The sequence below is a fragment of the Gouania willdenowi genome, chromosome 8 (assembly GCF_900634775.1).
Source record: "Gouania willdenowi chromosome 8, fGouWil2.1, whole genome shotgun sequence".
In the NCBI taxonomy this organism is placed as follows: Eukaryota; Metazoa; Chordata; class Actinopteri; order Blenniiformes; family Gobiesocidae; genus Gouania; species Gouania willdenowi.
The window spans coordinates 28,677,929-28,697,717 of record NC_041051.1 but is presented as its reverse complement, the minus strand read 5'-3'; the positions used below and the strand labels follow the sequence as shown (position 1 = coordinate 28,697,717).

Genomic DNA, 19,789 nt, shown 5'->3' with positions numbered 1-19,789 from the left:
TTTATATAGCGCTTTATCACCACACTGAAACAGTCTCAAAGCGCTTTACATATCAGCTCATTCACCCAATCAATCTCACATTCACACACCAGTGGGACAGGACTGCCATGCAAGGCGCTAGTCGACCACTGGGAGCAACTTAGGGTTCAGTGTCTTGCCCAAGGACACTTCGACGCATAGTCAGGTACTGGGATCAAATCCCCAACCTCTCGATCAGAAGACGACCCACTACCACCTGAGCCACGGTCAACATTTACGTCAGCATTTAGGGTGAAAAACGGATGTATTTTATTTATTTTTCTGTCTTTGTCCGTTTTTATAAATTATTATTGTGTAATTTATGTCAATTTGTCACTTTCCTGTATTTTGTTGGTTTTCTTCGTTTTCCTGTCATTCTGGGTAATATTGTGTCTTCTGTAACGTGTTTTGTATGTTTTTGTGGTTGTTATATTTGTCTTTGTCATTTTGTTTTATGAGTCCTTTTTAAAATATTTGTGTGTACTCTGTGCATTTTGCTGCCGATTCGTGTGTTAAAAAGGCCAATACACTTCTTTTTTCCCCATTTATTTTTTTTAATTTGTGGCTGTGATACAAACCGTTGAATGGGTCATCCAATGTCACATCAATCATTAAATACCGACAAAAATATAACAATAAATATCAGGTCCCTTTAATTGCATTCCAGTCATTTAGAGAAACTAAATGTTGTCTATTTAAAGCTTATGTGCACTCAGTTATTATCTATCAGTGGTAATGCTGCCCTCTAGTGATCAATGCTGAAAACAGGGGACTTTGTGCAACCAATAAAACTTCAATGGTAAAGATTCACAAAACACCAAAGAGAAAGAATACATTAAATGTTACATAGAGAATGTATTTTCATTAGGAGAGCTAAACACAACCTAGTAAAAAATAAATAAAGTGAAACGTCAGTAGAAGACAAAGCCTTTGCTAGATTGCTGAATTACAGATGTGAATAAACAGCTGAAATTAAGAGATAAAGAGGAAACATGGTCCATTTAACAGCATCGACACTTTAGAAAAGATGAAGCGATTATATAAAGCCGACAGATTTGGACGTTTATATCGTGTCTACACTTTCACTTTTCAACAACTCTTGAATGTATGCTGCACACAAACACAGAGCTGAGAAATTGCAACATAGAAAATCATTACAAACAGAGGTTTAGGATCCGACATGTTTTGCGCAATGATGCAGTGAAAAAAAGGCACACCTTTTAATACCCACACACAACATCCTCCTCTGAATCACTATAACCCCTTCTTGTTGGTGCAGGAATGACCTCGTGATGTTACGTCAAAATAACAGATGTCCATTTGACGGCTTACCGGGAATAAAATGCAACCAGAAGATCAAAAAAAGGTCAACGCGGACATAAACACGAGCAACATTCAGCAAAAAGCTCGACCTGACACACACGCCACGCCGTCAGTCGTCATCGATCAGCTTCTCTGCGCCGTTCTCCGCCTGATCCCCAGCGCTGCTTCTCCTCCCTTTCTCTCCTCTTCCTCCTCCTCCCTCCATGCCTTCCTCCTCCTCATCGTCAGCATAGGACAGAGACTGGCTGCTGTAGTTGATTGTCGTACGGGAGAGGTCGACCTCGATGGGGAAAACGTCGGCCTCTTTCAGGACGGCGTAGCACTCGTCGTAGTAATGCGACATACCCGAGACGAAGCGCTGCAGCTGGAACACGATGTCCTGAACTGGAGAAGAGTCAGATTTAATCAGATATTAAATAACAACCCAGGCCGCCCTCCTTTACATGCACACTATGATGTTCTCACACATGTAATACTGCATTACAGCATGGGGCCAGGCTGCTCCCTCTGCCACAAAGCGCATGGGCTCACTTTACAATCAAGCAATAAAAATGATGGACAAATAAAACAATCCACTACCATCACTGCATTCATCTGGAGAAGCATTCACAAACTAACATTCAAACGTATCAATAACCTGGCACCTGAGCCACTCACTTCCTTTATCCAGAGACAAAACAGCAGTAACAAAGTCACCAGAGCTTCCATCGATCACAACTGTCAGATCCCACACTACAGGTCTTTATTTGGTCAGTCTGGATTCATTTACAAAAGTGCTAAGTAAGTAAGTAAGTAAGTACTTTTTTATTTATGAAGCGATTTTCACAGATAAAAATCACAACGTGCAGTACAAAACATTCTAAACATTCATGCAACGCAAGGATGAATTCACAAAGTGCTGTACAAAACATAGATGAATTTAAAACAACAGGAGCAACGTCATAAAATGGATAACAAAAGTAAAAAATCCATTAAATCAAAGTTAAAGGCACTTTTTTTCTCTACTGCATATGATTGAGAGAGAGATTTTTGGTCATGTTGTTGATGTAATATGTTTGTTGATGACTTGAATTGATTTTACTGATGATTTTAAATGTTCTTATTGATTTTAAACAATTGAATGTTTTATCATGTAAAGCACATTGAGTTGCCTTGTGTATGAAATGTGCTATACAAATAAATTTGCCTTGCCTTGCCTAACAAAACGCTTTTCTGAAAAGCGAAATCTTCAGATGCTTTTTAAGAGTCCACACAGTCAAGCTCATGAAGGGACTGGTGCAGGTTATTCCAGAGTCTGGGGGCCACAGCCTGGAACGCCAGGTCTCCCCGGGTTTTAAAATGAGTTTTAGGGGTCTTTAGGAGACCCTGACCTGAAGACCGAAGGCTGCGCTCTGAAGTGTAGGGTCACAGTAAGTCAGTGATATACTAAGGAGCCTGACCACGCAACGCACGGAAAGTCAGAAATAAAATTTTAAACTTGATGCGAAATTTGACTGGAAGCTAATGAAGAATGGGGGTAATGTGGGCTGATCTGGGTGCGCCGGTCAAGGGTCTGGCAGCAACATTTTGTACAATTTGAAGTCCTTTTAGTCGACTTATTAAAACAAGTGAAAACAGAATTACAATAATCAATGCGAGACAAGATGAACACGTGGAAGATAATTTAGAAATCCGATTTTGACAACTAATTCCTCACTTTAGAGATGTTTCTCAGCTGTGTTTTTGGTAAGCTGTGGAATCAACTACCCACTGAAATCAAAACCATATCAGATTTTGAAACGTTCACCTATAGGCTTAAGTCTTGGCTGAAAGAAATTTTGATGTGGCCCTCATACGCCGTCCTGAGCACCAACACACCCACCGTGTTTCTGATCCAGCAGCTCGATTTTCTCCAACACGTCCTTCCTCATTTTAGCGAAGCGAGCGCGAGCCTCCTGCCGACACCGCAGCACCAAACGGTACTCGTAGTTACCGGTGCTGACCCGGTACAGAGGCTCTCCCATTGCCTGTGGGTTAGAAGAACATGGTCATGTGATTAATCTCACAGCAACGCCTCAATGAGACGATTGAAGTCTTCATTTGGATTGAAGATTATCTATCTTTGAGGCTCCAAACACATACATTTAATGAAAAGCCATAATATTTGCAGGGATCACAGTTTCCTTGTGCTTATATCACATGATGACAGTCATTTGTAATCACAAATTGCTGAAATAACGCTAAATCTTTCCCAAAATTCTGCATTTTTCCTCAAATTAAAATTAAAAACGTTTCAACATCAAGGAAATTTAAAGTAAAGCTCCTGCAGTGACTGAAATCTATCACTTGGATATATTTTATATAATATTTATACGTCGAAAGTGCAAAATACAGCACTATCATTTTGCAATTAGTTGTTTTCCAGACTAAAATCTTGCTCCCACTTAAAGAATAAAATTATAAAATAGTCTGTATTTGACCCCTGAACCAAAATGTGTTTAACACCCCTGTTCTACTGCATTGGTTTATATGTATAGAAGTAGCCTCGACAATAGTTTAACATGCAATCAACAATTGGAAAAATCTTGCAAACTGAGAAAAGGCTCATTAATGGATCCAAAGAAGAACAAGTCCACATAAACAACCTGCACCAAGTTAGAGTAATGTATATTTAAACCCTCTGTTATGCTTTAGGCTGCAGAATGTGGTTGTTGTAGTTTTTTGGCCACATTAAACTCAGCAGATTTAAAACAAACAAAAAACATCTTATAACCAAAAAATGTATAATTTCAACAAACTTTTTTATAACAAAGACTTCATAACGCTCATAAACTAAAAACTAAACATGTGACTTAGTTTAAATCACACGTGTCAAACTCAAAGCCGGGGGCCAAATCTGGCCCTTTAAAGCAGAGATGGGCAACTTCTGTAAGAAAATGTGATTGTCTGATCAGAGGGCCACGTTATCAACATTTATGTTAGCATTTAGAATAATGACCAATCAGAACATTAACACAGGAAATAACAAAGGGTTGTGTCTTTGTCATGGATTTGTGTGGGTTTTCTTGGTGTTTTTTTTAGTTTTGAGACATTTCAGGTGTTTTTTCATTCCTTTTGTCTATTTTCTTGGCATTATGGCTAATTTTTGTTGCCTTTCTGTGTTATTTGAGTCACTGTGTGTTTTTGTGATATATTTTGTGTGTTATCGTTGTCTTTTTCTGTTTTTATTTGTCAGTTTGTACATTTTTCTGTCAATTTGTACTATTTTGTTGGCATTTTGTGCGTCTTTTAAGTCCTTTTGCATATGTTGTGTCTTTGTTTTCCTTTTCTGTACTTTTGTTGACATTTTGTTCATATTGCTGTCATTTTCTGTGTTTCTGGAGTTTTCTGTGTCATATTAGGCTATATATAACTTCATTAGACCGAGGGCTGCGCGTGGCCCCCGGGCCACCTGTTGCTTATGTCTGCTTTAGAGTATCCAGTTCGGCCCGCAGCAGAAAACAAAAATGACAGAAAACGTGAATTATTGTATAAATTAGCAAATATTCCAGATGTAGATATCTCAAATTCACCAACTTTACAAAACTTGCATTTTCCCTTTGGTTTTATCACATGAACGCAAACATTTTTAATTACAAGTTGTGGAAAGAACTTTAAATTTTTCCACAAATTCCACAAAATTCCTCCAAATTACACAAAAATTGGAAACAAAATCAATATTTTTTTAAGTGAATTAAACTGATATTGAAAACTAGGGCACGATAATGTTTAAATCCATAAATCTAAAATGAGTTTTAAATCAACTAAATTAAATGCACATGCATGTTTTTTTTTACTTTTTTTGTCTGTTAGCACATTTTAAACTCACAATGCAGCTGTACTCTTCATCGTCCATCTCCTTCACCTTGAGGCAGTACGACTGAAACACAATGAGAAAAAAAGATGAACCAATGCTACGATGAACTGGTTTGAAGTCGAGCTCGTGGCCACAGGTAGATGGAAACTCACCAGATACTCAAACTTCACGTCCAGGTACTTGCGGATGGTGAGCTTTGTGTCTGGTATGGCTTTGTGGAGGTACGTGTTCAGATCATGAAGCATCTGCAAGACAGGACGCGATAGTGAAGAGAAATCTGACCAATCAGTGGCTTTGGAGTGGTTAGAAAAACATCATTTTCACTCACAGGTCTAATGGTCTTCAGCAGCTGAATGCCGTATTTCTCGATGTTTCTGTGAGCGTCTGCAAATTTCACAAAGGCCTCGCTGGCTGCAGCCTGCGGCTCTCGCACGCCGATGACAGAAAACACGTCTCCGAACGCTGAAAAGAGAAGACTGTGTCATTAAAGACCTTCAAGAGTTATATAATGTTTAGGTTTTATGCATCCTTTTGTTTCGATACAGAAATGAAGGGACACAACTCGACAATTTTGTAAATTAATCTTAATTTTTAAAAGGAGAGAAGAAAAAAATAACAATTTTAAAGCTAGAAGTAAAATATTTTTTACAAATTAAAATATTGGAGAATGAATATAAACATTTATCCTATTTAAATATCATTCAATCTATTTCATTTAGAGTATATAACATCAAATACAACCAAGTCATCTCATGGTATTTATCATTTAAATATTTAATATTGTCACATGAGCGGGCACCGGTGACAATAGGCAAAAAATCTGAAAAACTGAAAATTTGAACAAAATAAAAATAGAACAGAAAATGGTTTCGTAAAACATCTGTAATTTCAAATTAGTGTAAATTTATTGAATGAAAATGAAGTGTTTGAGCCGTGAAAATTGTGAGGAAAAAAACTGTCAAAATCTAAGTAAAAATTAGATTAATGTAACTACAATGTAGAAAATAAACTCCAATATTGTGACCATAAGAAGCTGCCAGTGTGTTTCTTCAGTGTCAACACTGTCATATGTTAAAACCTTTAGTTATTATTAAGTAAATGGTTGTATTTTTTGTTGTGTATTTAAATTCTATTTTTTTTAATTAGGCAAAAGTTTATTTCATTGATTACACATTTAATCAATGGAATCAATAGAATACTGGATTACCAAAATATTGGATAGCTGCAGCCCTAATATTCATCATCTTCACTAAAAACATCTTCAAAGATGATTTTAGGCATTGCTCTTCCTGTGTGGAATGAATCTTTATGCTAATATAAATATAAATATACTATATATATTTCAGTAACTCGGCGGTAAATAACTGACCTCTGTGAGTCTGAGAAAGCTCAAAAAAAGCTCGAAGGAGCCTCTTCGTGTGCTCCATTAATCCTGAAAGCACATAAAGGGAAGAAAACGGTGTTGAAATTTACATTGTTGGTTAGTTTATTTGACTTTTTACACATAACTAAAACATCAGGTTGGAGTTCTTCTTTACCTTTGTAGAGTTCTGCTGTTTTCTCCAGCTCCTCCAGTCGTTTCACCAAACCATCTGTCAGAAAAACAGTTTATCAGCTTCAAATCAATGAGCACGGACTAAAAACAACACACTGAAAATAAAGTGGCACCGTTGCATAGAATGGCTCGGCTGAGTCCGAGTGCATCGGCTGTGCCGGAGCTCATGTTCTCCACCAGGCGATGTTTGACTTTCTTCAGTACTGAAACGCACAAACGTTGAGATTTAGCTTATGACAGCGAAACATTAGAGCTGCTGTGACAATGTGGCAAAGTCAAAGAGGATAAAAAAAAGCACCGATATCCAGGGATTTCCCTTGTTTTGGGTCGGCCTGCAGTTTGTTGTAGTGGATTACAGCTTCACCCTACACAAACAAAGACACACTGTAGTAAACATACTTCTAAATCCCTCCTTTCATTCCATAAAACTAAACAGTGTAGTGACAACTACCAACGATTCCATTCCAATCCCCATATTTTTTTATAAAACTCAAATCAAAGATTGGGATGTAATGATGCACTTAACTCCTTTCAATTTGAATACATAGAGATCATATTTTGGAGAAAAACGGTGTGTGCGTCGGTGTTTGTGCGTGTGTATGTATGTATTGTGTGTGTGTGTGTGTGTGCGCGCGTGCATCGGTGTCTGCGTGTGTGCGTGCGTGTGTGTGTCGAAGCACAATTGGTGCTGTATAGATTTGAATCCCCTCTTATTTGCATTGATGTTTAGCCTGTTTAGTATACAGGTATATCCTTACATCTCTATTTAATATTGCATCTAAAATTTTCCTCATTATTTAGTTGAAGGTAAAATTCCCAAGCAGCATTTTCACTGACGACCAACACACTGTAGTAATCCTTTAATTCCCACTCTGACCCTGTCGTTATTTCAGCGTACAGGAAGTCAGGACGTTCCTCTGAGCGTGAACAAAGGATGTCAGAAACAACACGACCCGTTTGCCGTCAGTGACGCTAAACGCTACAAGCTATTGTTCAAAGCTCCATCCATTACAAGCCTTTCACACAGTGAACTGTTGGACTGCTGCACCAGCACAACAACGTACGGTAAGGGATTCTTTACACACATTTATCCTCATGACTGATTTATTTCTTTTCTTCATACTGGAATCTAATGATGGTCAGAAAACCTGATAATAAGCTACTCTTTTACAATCAGGCTGTTAACTGATGCTTCACTGATTAATTCACGGCCTGAAAGAAAGGTGACGGTGGGTAAACCCAGGACTATGTACAGTATGTTTGGAGTCAAACACAGTGTAATCTGAAGGTTGTCTCAGAGAGCTCGGGACTGTGTTTACGCTCTCACACTGTGAGTACCTGCACAGCTTGGATCATCTTGGCCACTTCCACTTTAGTTTTTCCCTTCACTTGTTTTCCATTCACGCCTGTGATCTCGTCTCCTGCAGCCAGCGTCCCTTCCAGGGAGGCTGGTGTGTTATCAAAAACCTGGAAAGCAACAACATTTTAAAATGTGAACCCTATATGTAGCATATAGCAAAGGGGTGTGCCATCTAAGGAACCTCACCATTAGATCTGATTACGATTCAGGGTGCTACGATTCAATTTATCAACAATTATCACAATTTTTATTTTTTAGACCTTGTTTTTTATTTTCAAAGTAGACAACTGGTATATTTTCAAAGACAATTTCCTAACTTATTGCATTTTCTAAAATTCTTACAGCTGTATCCATATTGTGTTGTGATTGACAGACGGAAACGATCTTATTCAGCCACAATTACATTACTTTAGCGAAGTGACGTTATTCATGAAGGCAACCAGGTGAGGACGAATAAAAAAAAAGAAAAACAAAGTGGTGGAATCGAAACAAAAACAAAATGAATAAATACATTTAAATAAATAAAAGAACCAGATAAGGGGGATTGACAAGATTGGTTTAGAGTGAGTGGATTAATATGTGGGTGGGTTCAGATCATTTTATTGCACGATTATGGCCTCAGCAGGTTTCCATCTAGTAAAAAATATTTCTTTATTAAGTTACATGTGAGTTATGTGGTTACAGGTATCTTCAATAGATGGATGGATGATTCTATGACTGAATGGTCATTTCTGACTGATTGAGACGGGATAACACCTTCATTACCTGAACAATGTAGAGACAAGGACAGTACTGTGCTCCCCCACCGATGCTGATACCGATCAGGTTGTTAGCATCCTTCTTCAGACTAACAGTACCAGGTACTGTCGGTATCCCCCTGTAACCAAGGGAGCAGGAACGTTTTATTAACACATTCTCAGAAATCTACCATTTCCTATTACAGCTACTACTGTTTCAAAAACTTCAAACAATTCACCCTAACCTGCTTAAATATCACTGAAACATGTAAAAAAATTATAATAATGCCGTAGTAAAAGAGCTAAATTAATTATATGTTGGACTCACATTTTGTCCTCCTCCAATTCAAAGTCCATGTCGCCGAACATTGCAGGGCAGTGTTGTCCCTGCAAGACCTGCAAAAAAAGCAATAACACTTTCAAACATGTAATACTAGACAAATACATAATTATCATTAATAAGATGATGATGCAAATTCAATTGCTATGGCATTAAATGGGCTAAAGAGTTGAATCAGGAGTGTTTTAAGAAATAAATCAAAATTCCCCAGATATAATCCTGTTCAAGATCTGCAAAATCCGAGTGAAAATAAGTGTAATCCTAGAAGATACTTTCTTCAAAAATATATACATTTTTTTATTTTTTTTTTTTATCTAAATTTTACATTGAAGAATTATTAGGAGAGGTAGATAGGCCTTAGCAGAAACAGTTTAATAGAAAACCCCACCATAAGGACACAGATACATCACTTATCAGCGTTATTACAATTACTTTGAATTTAATGATCAGTTTTTGGAGGATTTTTTTTTTCATCTTAATTTATTTATTTAAATTGTTTTAACAGCGAGCCACCTGTGATACAGATCTACTGGTGATCGACACAGCCGAGGTTTTCTGTAAAATGAGACACATATTACTACATCTTTAAAGTCTACCAATGACAAAAATAAATCTGGTCAACATGTAGTGTATATTTAGTCTTTGCATTCTTTTTTACTTCTTAAAAAAATAATAATAATTCTTCCTGAAGACAAAACCCAAATTAAGATACAGACTTAATATCAAAGTTTGAACTATATAATCAAGTGTTTATGTTTGGTGTCAATGGCAGTTGCTAACTCTTCAGGAAGCGCAGCATCAGATACCTTCTAAACCACAAGACTCGTAACACCAGCGACAATTGCTAGCAGCTGAAAATTTCTAGAGTAAATAAGCCTTAATCCAGAAACATAGACTTTTGTCAAAACCAGCAATACGACAGAAATAAGTAGCATAAATTAACGTTAATAGACATTTTCGACTCACTAACGCAGCTTTATTTAGCTTCTGACTGCTAGAGGCTAATGACAGGTGCAGCATCAACTATGGCCGAAACTAAGACAGTAATAAAGTGCTTACACTTTACCTTTTTATATGTCACAAAAAAATTCTCATTCAGGAGTAATACTATGCATAAATATTCGAAATATGTCCTAAAAGATGACTATTTTATTCCGCTGTTGAAGAAGCTCTCGAACACGGCAACCACTCTGTTTACTTTATTTCGTCATTTCCTGTAAACAGCGGAAGTGGTGATACAGTAGAGATAAGCAGTTCAAAAAAATAAAAAATAATGTAAAGTTTATGCATTCTAGTATAAAACTGCTGCTCGGTTTTCGCAATTTATTGTAAGTTTGACCATGATTTTTTTTTTTTTGTCAATGTTTTGTATTGTGTTTTAATCAGTTTTGCTATATTTTGCTATTGTGGGTAAGAAAAAATAATAAATTAAAAAAATCCTTTTGATTGTTGCATTTAGTGCTACATTAGTATTCATTTATTTTGTGTGTGCGTGTGGGTGTGTGTCCAATTAATTTTTCACCAATGTCTTACATAGATTTTAACCTCAAACATAAGAATATTCTGCATTTGAATAGAATAAATAATAAACGAATTAGATGAAACTGAAAAATAACCTAAGAAAATCTGATAGAAATAAAAAAAAAATTGTAAAGTTGCGCGTCCCAAAATAAACAGCAACTTTTTGCCATATTTCGCAACAAGCCATGTACATTTTTTTTTTAAAAAAAAACAACTTTACAGCATTATTTGTGAAATTTGTGATTTTTCTTCCTGTAAAAATGTAATGCTAATGTTAAATCCAAAATTTTAAATCTAAATATTAAATCTAAATCAAAATTTTAATTATTAAATCTAAATCTAAATGCTAAATATTAAACCTAAATAAAAATGTAACATTTATATATAAATGTTAAATCTAAAAATAAATGTTTAATGTTAACTCTGAATCTAAATGTTAAATCTAAATCTAAATGTTTAATCTAAATGTTAAATCTAAGTGTCACGGGGGAAACTAAATATTTAGCTACTATGCAAATTCACAGTTTAGATTTAGCATTTCACATTGACATTTAGATTTAACATTAAGATTTAGATTTAATATTTAAGGTTTAGATTTAAAATTTAAATTTAAATTTAACATTTACATTATAATTTTACAAGAAAAAAAATACCAATTTCCCAATTAATGTTGTAAATCTGGTCAAAAGTAACATAAAAAAAACACATACGTTTTTTAAACGTGGTTTGCTTCTAAATGTTGCAGAGCGTTGGTGTTTTATTTCAGAATGCGCAACTTTAGTTGTGGAGCCTGATGCAGCAGAAAGAGGGAGAAGCCACTTTACTTTCATCACTAAACACTGTTGAAATGAGTGATTTTCAGATGACAGTGTTTGTGCAGGTAAAACATTGTTTAACTTCCACCGAGATGTTTACTTTCTCCTCATTGTGCATTCATGTGTCATGTGAATGTAAAATAATCAATATGTTGCTCCACCCAGCCTCATAGTGTAGCTAAAAACACGCATGTCTGTTGCTGATGCAGTGGTGAACACGTCAGCCCAGCTCAGGATTGACTGTGTTTTTAGAGAGAACCAGTATCACTTACTCAGCAGTGTGAGCTCTGCATGATCAGACCTTGTTTGTCCTTTTATTCCATTCTTCTCACACTGTTTGTTTGCCTGTTTGTTTTTCTTAAAGCAGACCTGACAAGGACCATTGATCTTCCTTCATTGACTTTTAACAGCATCCAGAATGAGTATGGTGAGTTGTATCTATGTATATGAAATGTAAATCTAAACCAAAAATATAAGCTTTTAAACACATTACAGGCTTTAAATGTTGGTGAAAAATTACCAGCTGTGACATCCCCTAAAGGGAAAATGACAGGAGACAGACTTTCTTTTTTCTTCTTCTTCTTTTTTTGGTAATAAAAGTACTGAAATGTGTTAACCAATGTTCATTTTGTGTACAAAAAGTTTTTGTCATAGTTTTCCTCGACTGATGCTAATGTGTCAATTGCCAACGACACAGGACTAATTAGAAAAAATCACAAAAACTGTATCAGAATATGTTTATATTACTGATGAAAACTAAATTATAATTTTGCCACATGGGACGAAATTCAATCAGAACTCATCTGATCATGTGGTTTTAGGCAGTGATCACATCTAATCTGTCTATGTGTATTTACAATTATATATATTTACACCATCCTATATCAGGTTGATCAATTGTTATTAAATCTTTAAAAGGATATGCATAAACTTGTATGCTTTTTATTTTAGTCGACTATTTCTGTAGGGTTAAATTATTCGTCATGTAGTCGACTAAATTACTAAAACTAGACTATTACTGAAATTGGAAATTTTACTAAAACTAAGTTTCAATTTAGTCCAAAGACTATTTGACTAAAACTAAATCAAAATTAGCTGTCAAAGTTAACACTGATGTTAACTCTAGGGAAACGTGCAATAAACTAATTTACACTTTTGCCAGCGCTTTAACTTTGACTTCCTGCTTATATTTGGTGACATACCTCTGCAACAGAATCAATGTATGTCTATTGTAGAGCTGGGCAATATATCGAGCTTCATGATATATCGAGTTTTCTATTTTGATGATATAGAAAATTACATTGCCCATATTGATATATCTGTATTTATACAGTATCTTATTTTGTTTTAAAATACTTGTTTTACAAGTTGCTTGTTTTTACTAATTCTGAGAACAGCATGAAAAGCTCAGTTAGATGATCACTGAGTGCATCCTAACCTAGACCTTCTAGCCACACTACAGAACTCACTCACACGTGCTGTCCCTTAGAGGAGAAACAGCTAAACTGGCACATAATGATCGGCTGCTTGTAAATAAATATACTTGTGTGGTATTTTTCATCAGCAAATTTAACCCAGAATTACTGTCTTTCTGATTAGATTTCATTTGAAATAAAATTGTTGATATTTATATTGTATATCGCTATTTTGAGAAAAAATATCGAAATATGAGTTCTGATCCATATCGCCCAGCTCTAGTCTGTTGTGCTGCTCGGATGCCTGAATCTCCACCTGTTGATACTTTTACTGTTGTGTTTGCATGAAATTATCTCTCGTTTTTTTTATGTAAATGAATGTGTCTCTTAGTACGTTAGTGGTTCTGTTGACGTCGGCTGGCTGGCAACAGGTGTAGGTGGTTGCTCTTTTATCCTCTGAAGCATATTAATATAAAATGTTCAATTTCACGAGGGAACGGAGCAGCTCTTGACGTCTGCCCTACATTCACGCCACCATCAGCTGACTCGTTCTGCTCTGTTAGGCTCTAGTTGCCAATCTCAACCAAGCCTTCCACCAGCTGTGGAGAATGATTAACCCCCCCCCGCTACACCTGTGTCTAATCATTCATAATGAGGCTGACGTTAAAGTGTAACTAAACATTTTTCTGCTGAAAACAAATGCATTAGGTATGACGTAATGCTGTTGATTGATTCTTGTCCAACTCTTGACATTTTAGTCAAAGTATTTCAATTTGCAGTATTTTGTCTTAAAAATGCAAGAGTGACTGCCCTCTATGGGTTGAAATCCAGCTATTACAAATGGATATCGCTATTGGCTGAGAATGATGGTTTGTAGTGTTTTGGCAGAGATGTAAAGACTGCTAGTATCTCCTACTCAAGTAAAAGTACTGTTACTTGATTGAAACTGGACTCAAGTACAAGTAAGTCATACATAAAATACTCAAGTACAAGTAAAAAGTAGCTCAATTAAATGGTACTCAAAGCAAAAGTTACAAGTTATTTTTCCCCCACGTTTATTTTTGATAATAAATCTTGCCACTGTTCCCTTGCATACAGCAAACATTTCATGTAGAAACTTAAAAAGGAAGAGAACAAATCTTGCACAGCTGGAACTTCATTTATTTTCCGCAAAAGCATCTGTATAAAATAAATGGTTTGTCAAACTGTACAATTATTTTTTAAATATAATAACACCAATTAATTCAATTGAGATGTCAGACTCTAAGAATAAATTTATGAAGTCTAGAACTGAGAAAATAACCTCCATTCAATGCTGTTTTGTTGCTGTGCATTACATTTATTCTGATTAGTCGGCTATGATGTGATGCATTGATTGTTGTCTGGTAATTTCATATTTTGTAATTTCACGATGTACGTTGATCATTTTAAAACAAAAAAATAATAATTTACTCAGTAACGGTTAGGTGTAGAAATTTAATAAATTAATTTACTACTTTCAAAACGTACTTAAAAGCACACTGTGTAACTTTTGACCACTAGGGGCGCTAGACCTGTAAGTTTCACGTCAAATGTCTCTAGTGGCCACAGGCACCGCAGCACTGTCGCAAAAATCAACAAACAGTCAGTCGGGCCAGCCTCCCTAGTCATTTGATTTCAAGGATTGGCTGTAAGGGCTGGGGCGCGAAGCGGGGCTGGACTCGCGAAGCGGCTGGAGGACCCCTGACGAAGGGGGCCGACAATGGCGGCGAGGCCAGGGAGTAGGGGGGGAAGCGGCGAGGCGGGCCGAGCACCGGGTCTCCGGCGGCAGGGAGAAGAGTGCAGCGGTGGCAGCTGCTACTGCAACCCATAGACTTTAGCCACGGCGCACCTTAGCCCGACCAACCCAGCTCTGAGAGCCAATCCTTATCCCGACGTTACGGATCTGACTTGCCGACTTCCCTTACTAAAGAATCCATTTTTAACTGAACTATTGCGCCTATTAGTGCACCATTAACCCAACACGGAACTACTTTTAGTTGTAAACAGAGGCGAAACTCGTTTCAGCTGCCCACAGCAATGGCGCCAGGTCGGAAAATGCCTGTATGTTGTGACGTCACGTGACTGCCATAAAGTGATAGGTTCTCCAGGTCACATGACCTGGCCAAAGACGGTCCGTCTCTCCAAACTTACATACAGTAGTTGGTATTTCAAGAGGGACGCCACGCTGGGAGCATTGATACTATCAAGCGCTGTATGTTGAAGAATCATTTAAAATAACTCATATGGGTCAATTTTTTAGGTCACAAAGTCCACAGTGTGCCTTTAAGTACAAGTAAAAGTACTGATTTAGAAATGTACTCAATAAAGTACAAGTACCTATGAAAGCAACTCAATTACAGTAACGTGAGTACTCACATCTGAGCATAGCATAGACTGAGCGTAGCCCCGCCCCTAATCAAGATGTTTTTTTTCAATTTCAGTCAAAACCCTATGGTTTTAGTAACTCTTATGTCTTTAAATTCTACATAAAATGAATGTAAACCTTGGACTTTCTCTTCCTGTGTGTTTCAGATACTTGAGCTGAGAAATGTTACAATGACAGCCGGAGATGAGCTGAAGATAAAAGGAGAGATACTCGATGACGCCGAGAGGTCAAATAATCACACCCAATGTTTGTAATGAGAAAAATCTGGTATTTTAAAACTGGTATTTTGCATGCTTCTACATCCAATCAGATTCCAGATTGACCTCGGCTGTGACAACGACGACCTGGCGTTGCACTTTAACCCTCGCTTTGACGACGACACAGACGGACACGTCCTCGTGTTCAACTCTAAGACGGCGGGGTTCTGGGACGAGGAGAGGCGGGAGACGGACAGTCCCCTGCAGAGAGGCACTGACGTCAAGGTTGGGGGAATTAAAGGATTTAATGGAATTAATTAAAGAGAAAAAGGTCTCTTTCTAAATTTAAAACTCATAGTTTCATAGGAAAAGGAATAACAATCAATTAAATTATTTATTATAACAAGAGCACTCAGAAAGCACAAACTTGTGTGTTTTTTTAATGTATTTTGAGGCTAAAAGTTGATATAAATGTTTCTAAATCAAATTATGAAGAAGTGTTTATTATTCAGCGTTAGAGCGATCATCTAAAGTAGGGGTCACCAACCTTTCTGAAACTGTGAGGTACTTCATAGGTACTGTATAGTCTGAAGGGCTACCAACTAGAAAAACACTCACTTGGGCGACCATTGGTAGAGTGGGTCATCCACTAACCGAAGGGTTGGAGGTTCGACTCCCTCTCTACCAAGTCACTGTCGTTGTGTCCTTGGGCAAGGCACTTAACCCACATTGCCTTGTATGAATTGTGCACGAATGTCAGTCTGCCCCAGGGCAGCTGTGGCTACATTATAGCTTAACACCCCTGGTATGACTGATGTTGAGTGACTGGTGTGAATGAATAATGGTTGTACGCACTTTGAGTCTCCTTGAAAAAAGTGCTACATAAATCTAAGTCATTAAAAGTATTTTTACTTCTTAAATACAAAAACTTCACGGTTTTAATAGTATGAGTATAAGATAATAAGTAAGGCTAGCAGTAAATTAAAAAGGTAGGAAATGTTGAGGTTTCAACATGAAACATTTTATTTCTGCGAGTTTATGCAGTTGTTTCATTTTCATTTCATTTCATAGAAAATCATGTTCATATTTTACTAGCCACGAACAAACAACTTTTAACTAATTGTGAAACGTGTAAAATTGAACAATTATGTCATATTTTACAAAAACCCACCTTACTTTTTTGAAAATATATCATATATAGCATACAACTGACCATATGCCAAAGTTCTGCAACACTTAAAAACATTTGTCCAATAATGTTTCAGCGAAATCAAACATTTAAAGATGGTTTATTTGAATACAAAAACCTTATCAGCAGTATTTAATTCTACAAAGTACAAATGACCTCTGTCATCTGTATTTATCTTTGTGAGTTTGAATCCTGGAATGTAAATCAGATTTTAGATGGAGCTCATTAATGACTAGAGCTCCTGAGGGCCCCTCACATGGTCCATGTGGGCTACCTGGGGCCCGCGAGCACCATGTTGTTGACCCCTGATCTGAAGATAATTTATTGGATGGGTTTCTTATTGCTTTAATTTTAACCACAGAATTCAAGTTAGTCTTCTTTATCCTTCTGAGGAAAATGAAAAAGTCTTATTTAGTTCATAGAATTCTTCTTTTTCGTCTATTTTTTTAACCCGATCAACTCTTCTTTTTCTCCCTGTGCTGTTTAACTGATATTATACTGGTTTAACTGGTATATTATTTCTTATTGGCTCATTAACCAACATGTTAAATGAATCTACTGTTTAACAAAATGATTTCAAATAGAGAGTATTTGCATCTTCTGGAAGTTTTTATTATTTCACTATAAATGTTGAGTTGTGTATTTAGTTATTCCTGTTGTTTGTTTGCATTTAGTATTAGTTTAGTTTAGTTTTCTTCAAGTCAAAGTGAAAAGTTGATGAAAACTGTGATATTAGTCTAAGGAGTAATCCTAATCCTTTGGACTAAAGGACTAATCCTAATCCTTTGGACTAACAGAGGGATGAATGGTTGCACAAGCAGACGTTGAGATGAAACATCGCTCTTGTTTCAGATCGTGCTGAGACATTCTGGGGACGTGTTTGAAGTGCTGCTCGCTGACGGACAGGAAGTCCAGTTTCCAAACCGCGTTGGTATGGACGTCATCAGCTACATCAGCATCAGAGGAGACTTCAGGCTCACGTCCTTTAAGATCTGCTGAGACGGGCTCACTGCTGCTGGAAACCGTTGCAACGTTAAAAGGAAAGAGGTTCAAACGTGAAATAAAATTTGAAGCTATTGTAAAAGATATAAATGCTGAAAGCTTTCTGTGCAGATTCAGATTCAGGCATTGACACATTCATTAACATTAATTTCCAAAATAAAGAAGTGAACTTTTTTGAAGGTTCACCAGCAGCAGCAAAACCTCCTACAACTCAAAATTTCCTTTTTTGGGTTTTTTTTAATTTTTTTATTGTCTTTTATTACAGAAATTACATTACGTAGTTTAGGAGTGTCACACTTTTTTAATCCAGGGGTCATATTTGATCTGTTGTCTTTGTTTTTCAAGAAAAGAGCGGTTTTACCTTTTATTTTTACCCTAGTTTTAATTTTAAAACAATATTTTATTTCATTTTTAACAGACCTTCAAAGCCAATATTAAGAAAATCTTCGATATTTTTGTAAATAAGATAATTTTTTGGTAAATTATCTTCTAGGGATTTACATTCATATTTAAAAATAAGATTGATATTGTTGTTTGTGTATGTTTTAGTCTTGATTTAATTGACTTTATCACCCATGCTTCTCACAGAGGTATCGCTTCTTGCTTCTTGTTCACACTGTTTTGCTCCTAACCCTCAAAATTGACAAAACAAAGTTTGTTCCGATTGGTTTTAATATTTCCGAACAATTTAATCAAGTTTTTTTTTTTTTTTGGACAAATGTGAATTTAAATTATAATTTAATCATCCTGCCTTGGCCTATATTTACACTTAGTTCAGTTTGAATCAGAGGGGAAAGGATCGATAACGAACGATATGAGGGAAAAAAAACAGTGGCTGAAATCGACACTGGTTTCAATTTACTTTCTCTCTGTGTTTTAGAGAGAAACAGTAACAGATTTTGTGTGTTGGGTTAGTTGTGTTATTTGATTTGCTTTGTCATACTCAGCCTGGCTGAGTGATTTCAGCTTGAAACAATTCTCAATGCAAGATGGTTGGATTTAGTACAAAGTTAAACATTATTATGTCTCGCAGATTTAAATCTGGTAACTTTCGGCCAATGGACGAAACACAGGAAATACCAGAGCAGGTGTAAGAAAGAAGCAAAGAAAAACCTAGTCATTTATTTAGTATTTATTCCATTACCCAACCTTTAAAAAAAGATTTCCTGATGACCTTGTTTTTAACGGTTACAAGAGGAAGCTGCAATGGCTTCAGATGAATATTTGGATTACACAATAATACAAATGATACCAAATAGTTGATGTACTACCAAAAACTACAGGAACCCTAGAATAAGTGTTTAGACGTTTTACAAATGTAGTACTTTTAACTAAACAGGACTGACTTGGACCTCACCAGACCTCTGAAAGTGTGCTGTGGTAACTGGAACCAAAATGCAATTTCTCCAAGCCTATCTTTGTTTTGTGGCAGCATCAAGTGCCAGCATTTCCTTTAAAGCATATGTTCTCAACTGGTGGGTAGGGATTCATATGTGGACCTTTTTTTTTCAGTGGATCTCCAACATTTTTATACAGAAAAAAGATAGTTCTTGCACTTTTACTTTGAAAGGACATGTGTTTATGTAAAAGAGCAAATAATAATCTTCTTTAGACCTCAATTTTTTAGTAAGGTATTTTCAGGACTATAAGTCGCACTGGAATATTGGTCCCATCCCCAGAAAGTTACCGTTTTTGTGGAAAAACGCACAGATTTATTGATGCTGGCTGCTTTGTATTTGCTCGGTGCAATGCTGATTGGCATCATTTTTAGTTAATAGTGTAGTGTGTCTCTTTGCTTACGAGGTACACTATAGGCTGAATAATGTGCTGATCATCTCTAGACCCGAAGCGTAATTGTGGGCGGGCTCTTGTTTCTGAGAGTTTTTCCAAGCGATAAACAGAGGTTCACTGCTTTCCTGTCAGTTTTTACAAAGATCGACAAACACCTGCTCCTCCTCACTGCTCCATGTCTGCATCTCAGTTCATTTACAGCTTTTTATTGTAATCTTTCACAGTAATCAGGCTGCTGCTAACCCGCTACGCTAACTGTCCTTCAGCTCTGCTTTACAGGGCAG

The 19,789-nt window shown here is 36.5% G+C and overlaps 2 protein-coding genes across 4 annotated transcripts; one reads left to right on the top strand and one right to left on the bottom strand.

Annotated features, from left to right (window-relative positions):
• Positions 1-548: 548 nt before the first annotated feature.
• Positions 549-10,371, bottom strand: pick1 (protein interacting with prkca 1). Its single transcript, XM_028456124.1, has 13 exons — positions 10,235-10,371; positions 9,157-9,224; positions 8,857-8,968; positions 8,070-8,198; positions 7,030-7,096; positions 6,845-6,934; positions 6,715-6,768; positions 6,546-6,608; positions 5,505-5,638; positions 5,329-5,421; positions 5,189-5,239; positions 3,203-3,347; positions 549-1,725 (listed from the first exon to the last, which is right to left on the bottom strand). The coding sequence occupies exons 2-13, from the start codon at positions 9,195-9,197 to the stop codon at positions 1,451-1,453; spliced, it is 1,254 nt and encodes a 417-aa protein (XP_028311925.1). The 5' UTR covers positions 9,198-9,224; positions 10,235-10,371; the 3' UTR covers positions 549-1,450.
• Positions 7,758-17,918, top strand: LOC114468943 (galectin-2-like). 3 transcript variants are annotated; one of them, XM_028456127.1, is made up of 5 exons: positions 7,758-7,796; positions 11,872-11,931; positions 15,473-15,552; positions 15,637-15,808; positions 17,565-17,918. In XM_028456127.1, exons 2-5 carry the CDS (start codon positions 11,923-11,925, stop codon positions 17,709-17,711), a joined length of 408 nt encoding a protein of 135 aa, XP_028311928.1. In that variant the 5' UTR covers positions 7,758-7,796; positions 11,872-11,922; the 3' UTR covers positions 17,712-17,918. The 3 variants fall into 3 exon arrangements, with proteins under 3 accessions (XP_028311928.1, XP_028311926.1, XP_028311927.1); XM_028456125.1 differs by lacking the exon at positions 7,758-7,796 and adding an exon at positions 11,683-11,784; XM_028456126.1 differs by lacking the exon at positions 7,758-7,796 and adding an exon at positions 11,709-11,784 and having other exon boundaries at positions 11,869-11,931.
• The last annotated feature ends 1,871 nt before the right edge of the window (positions 17,919-19,789 follow it).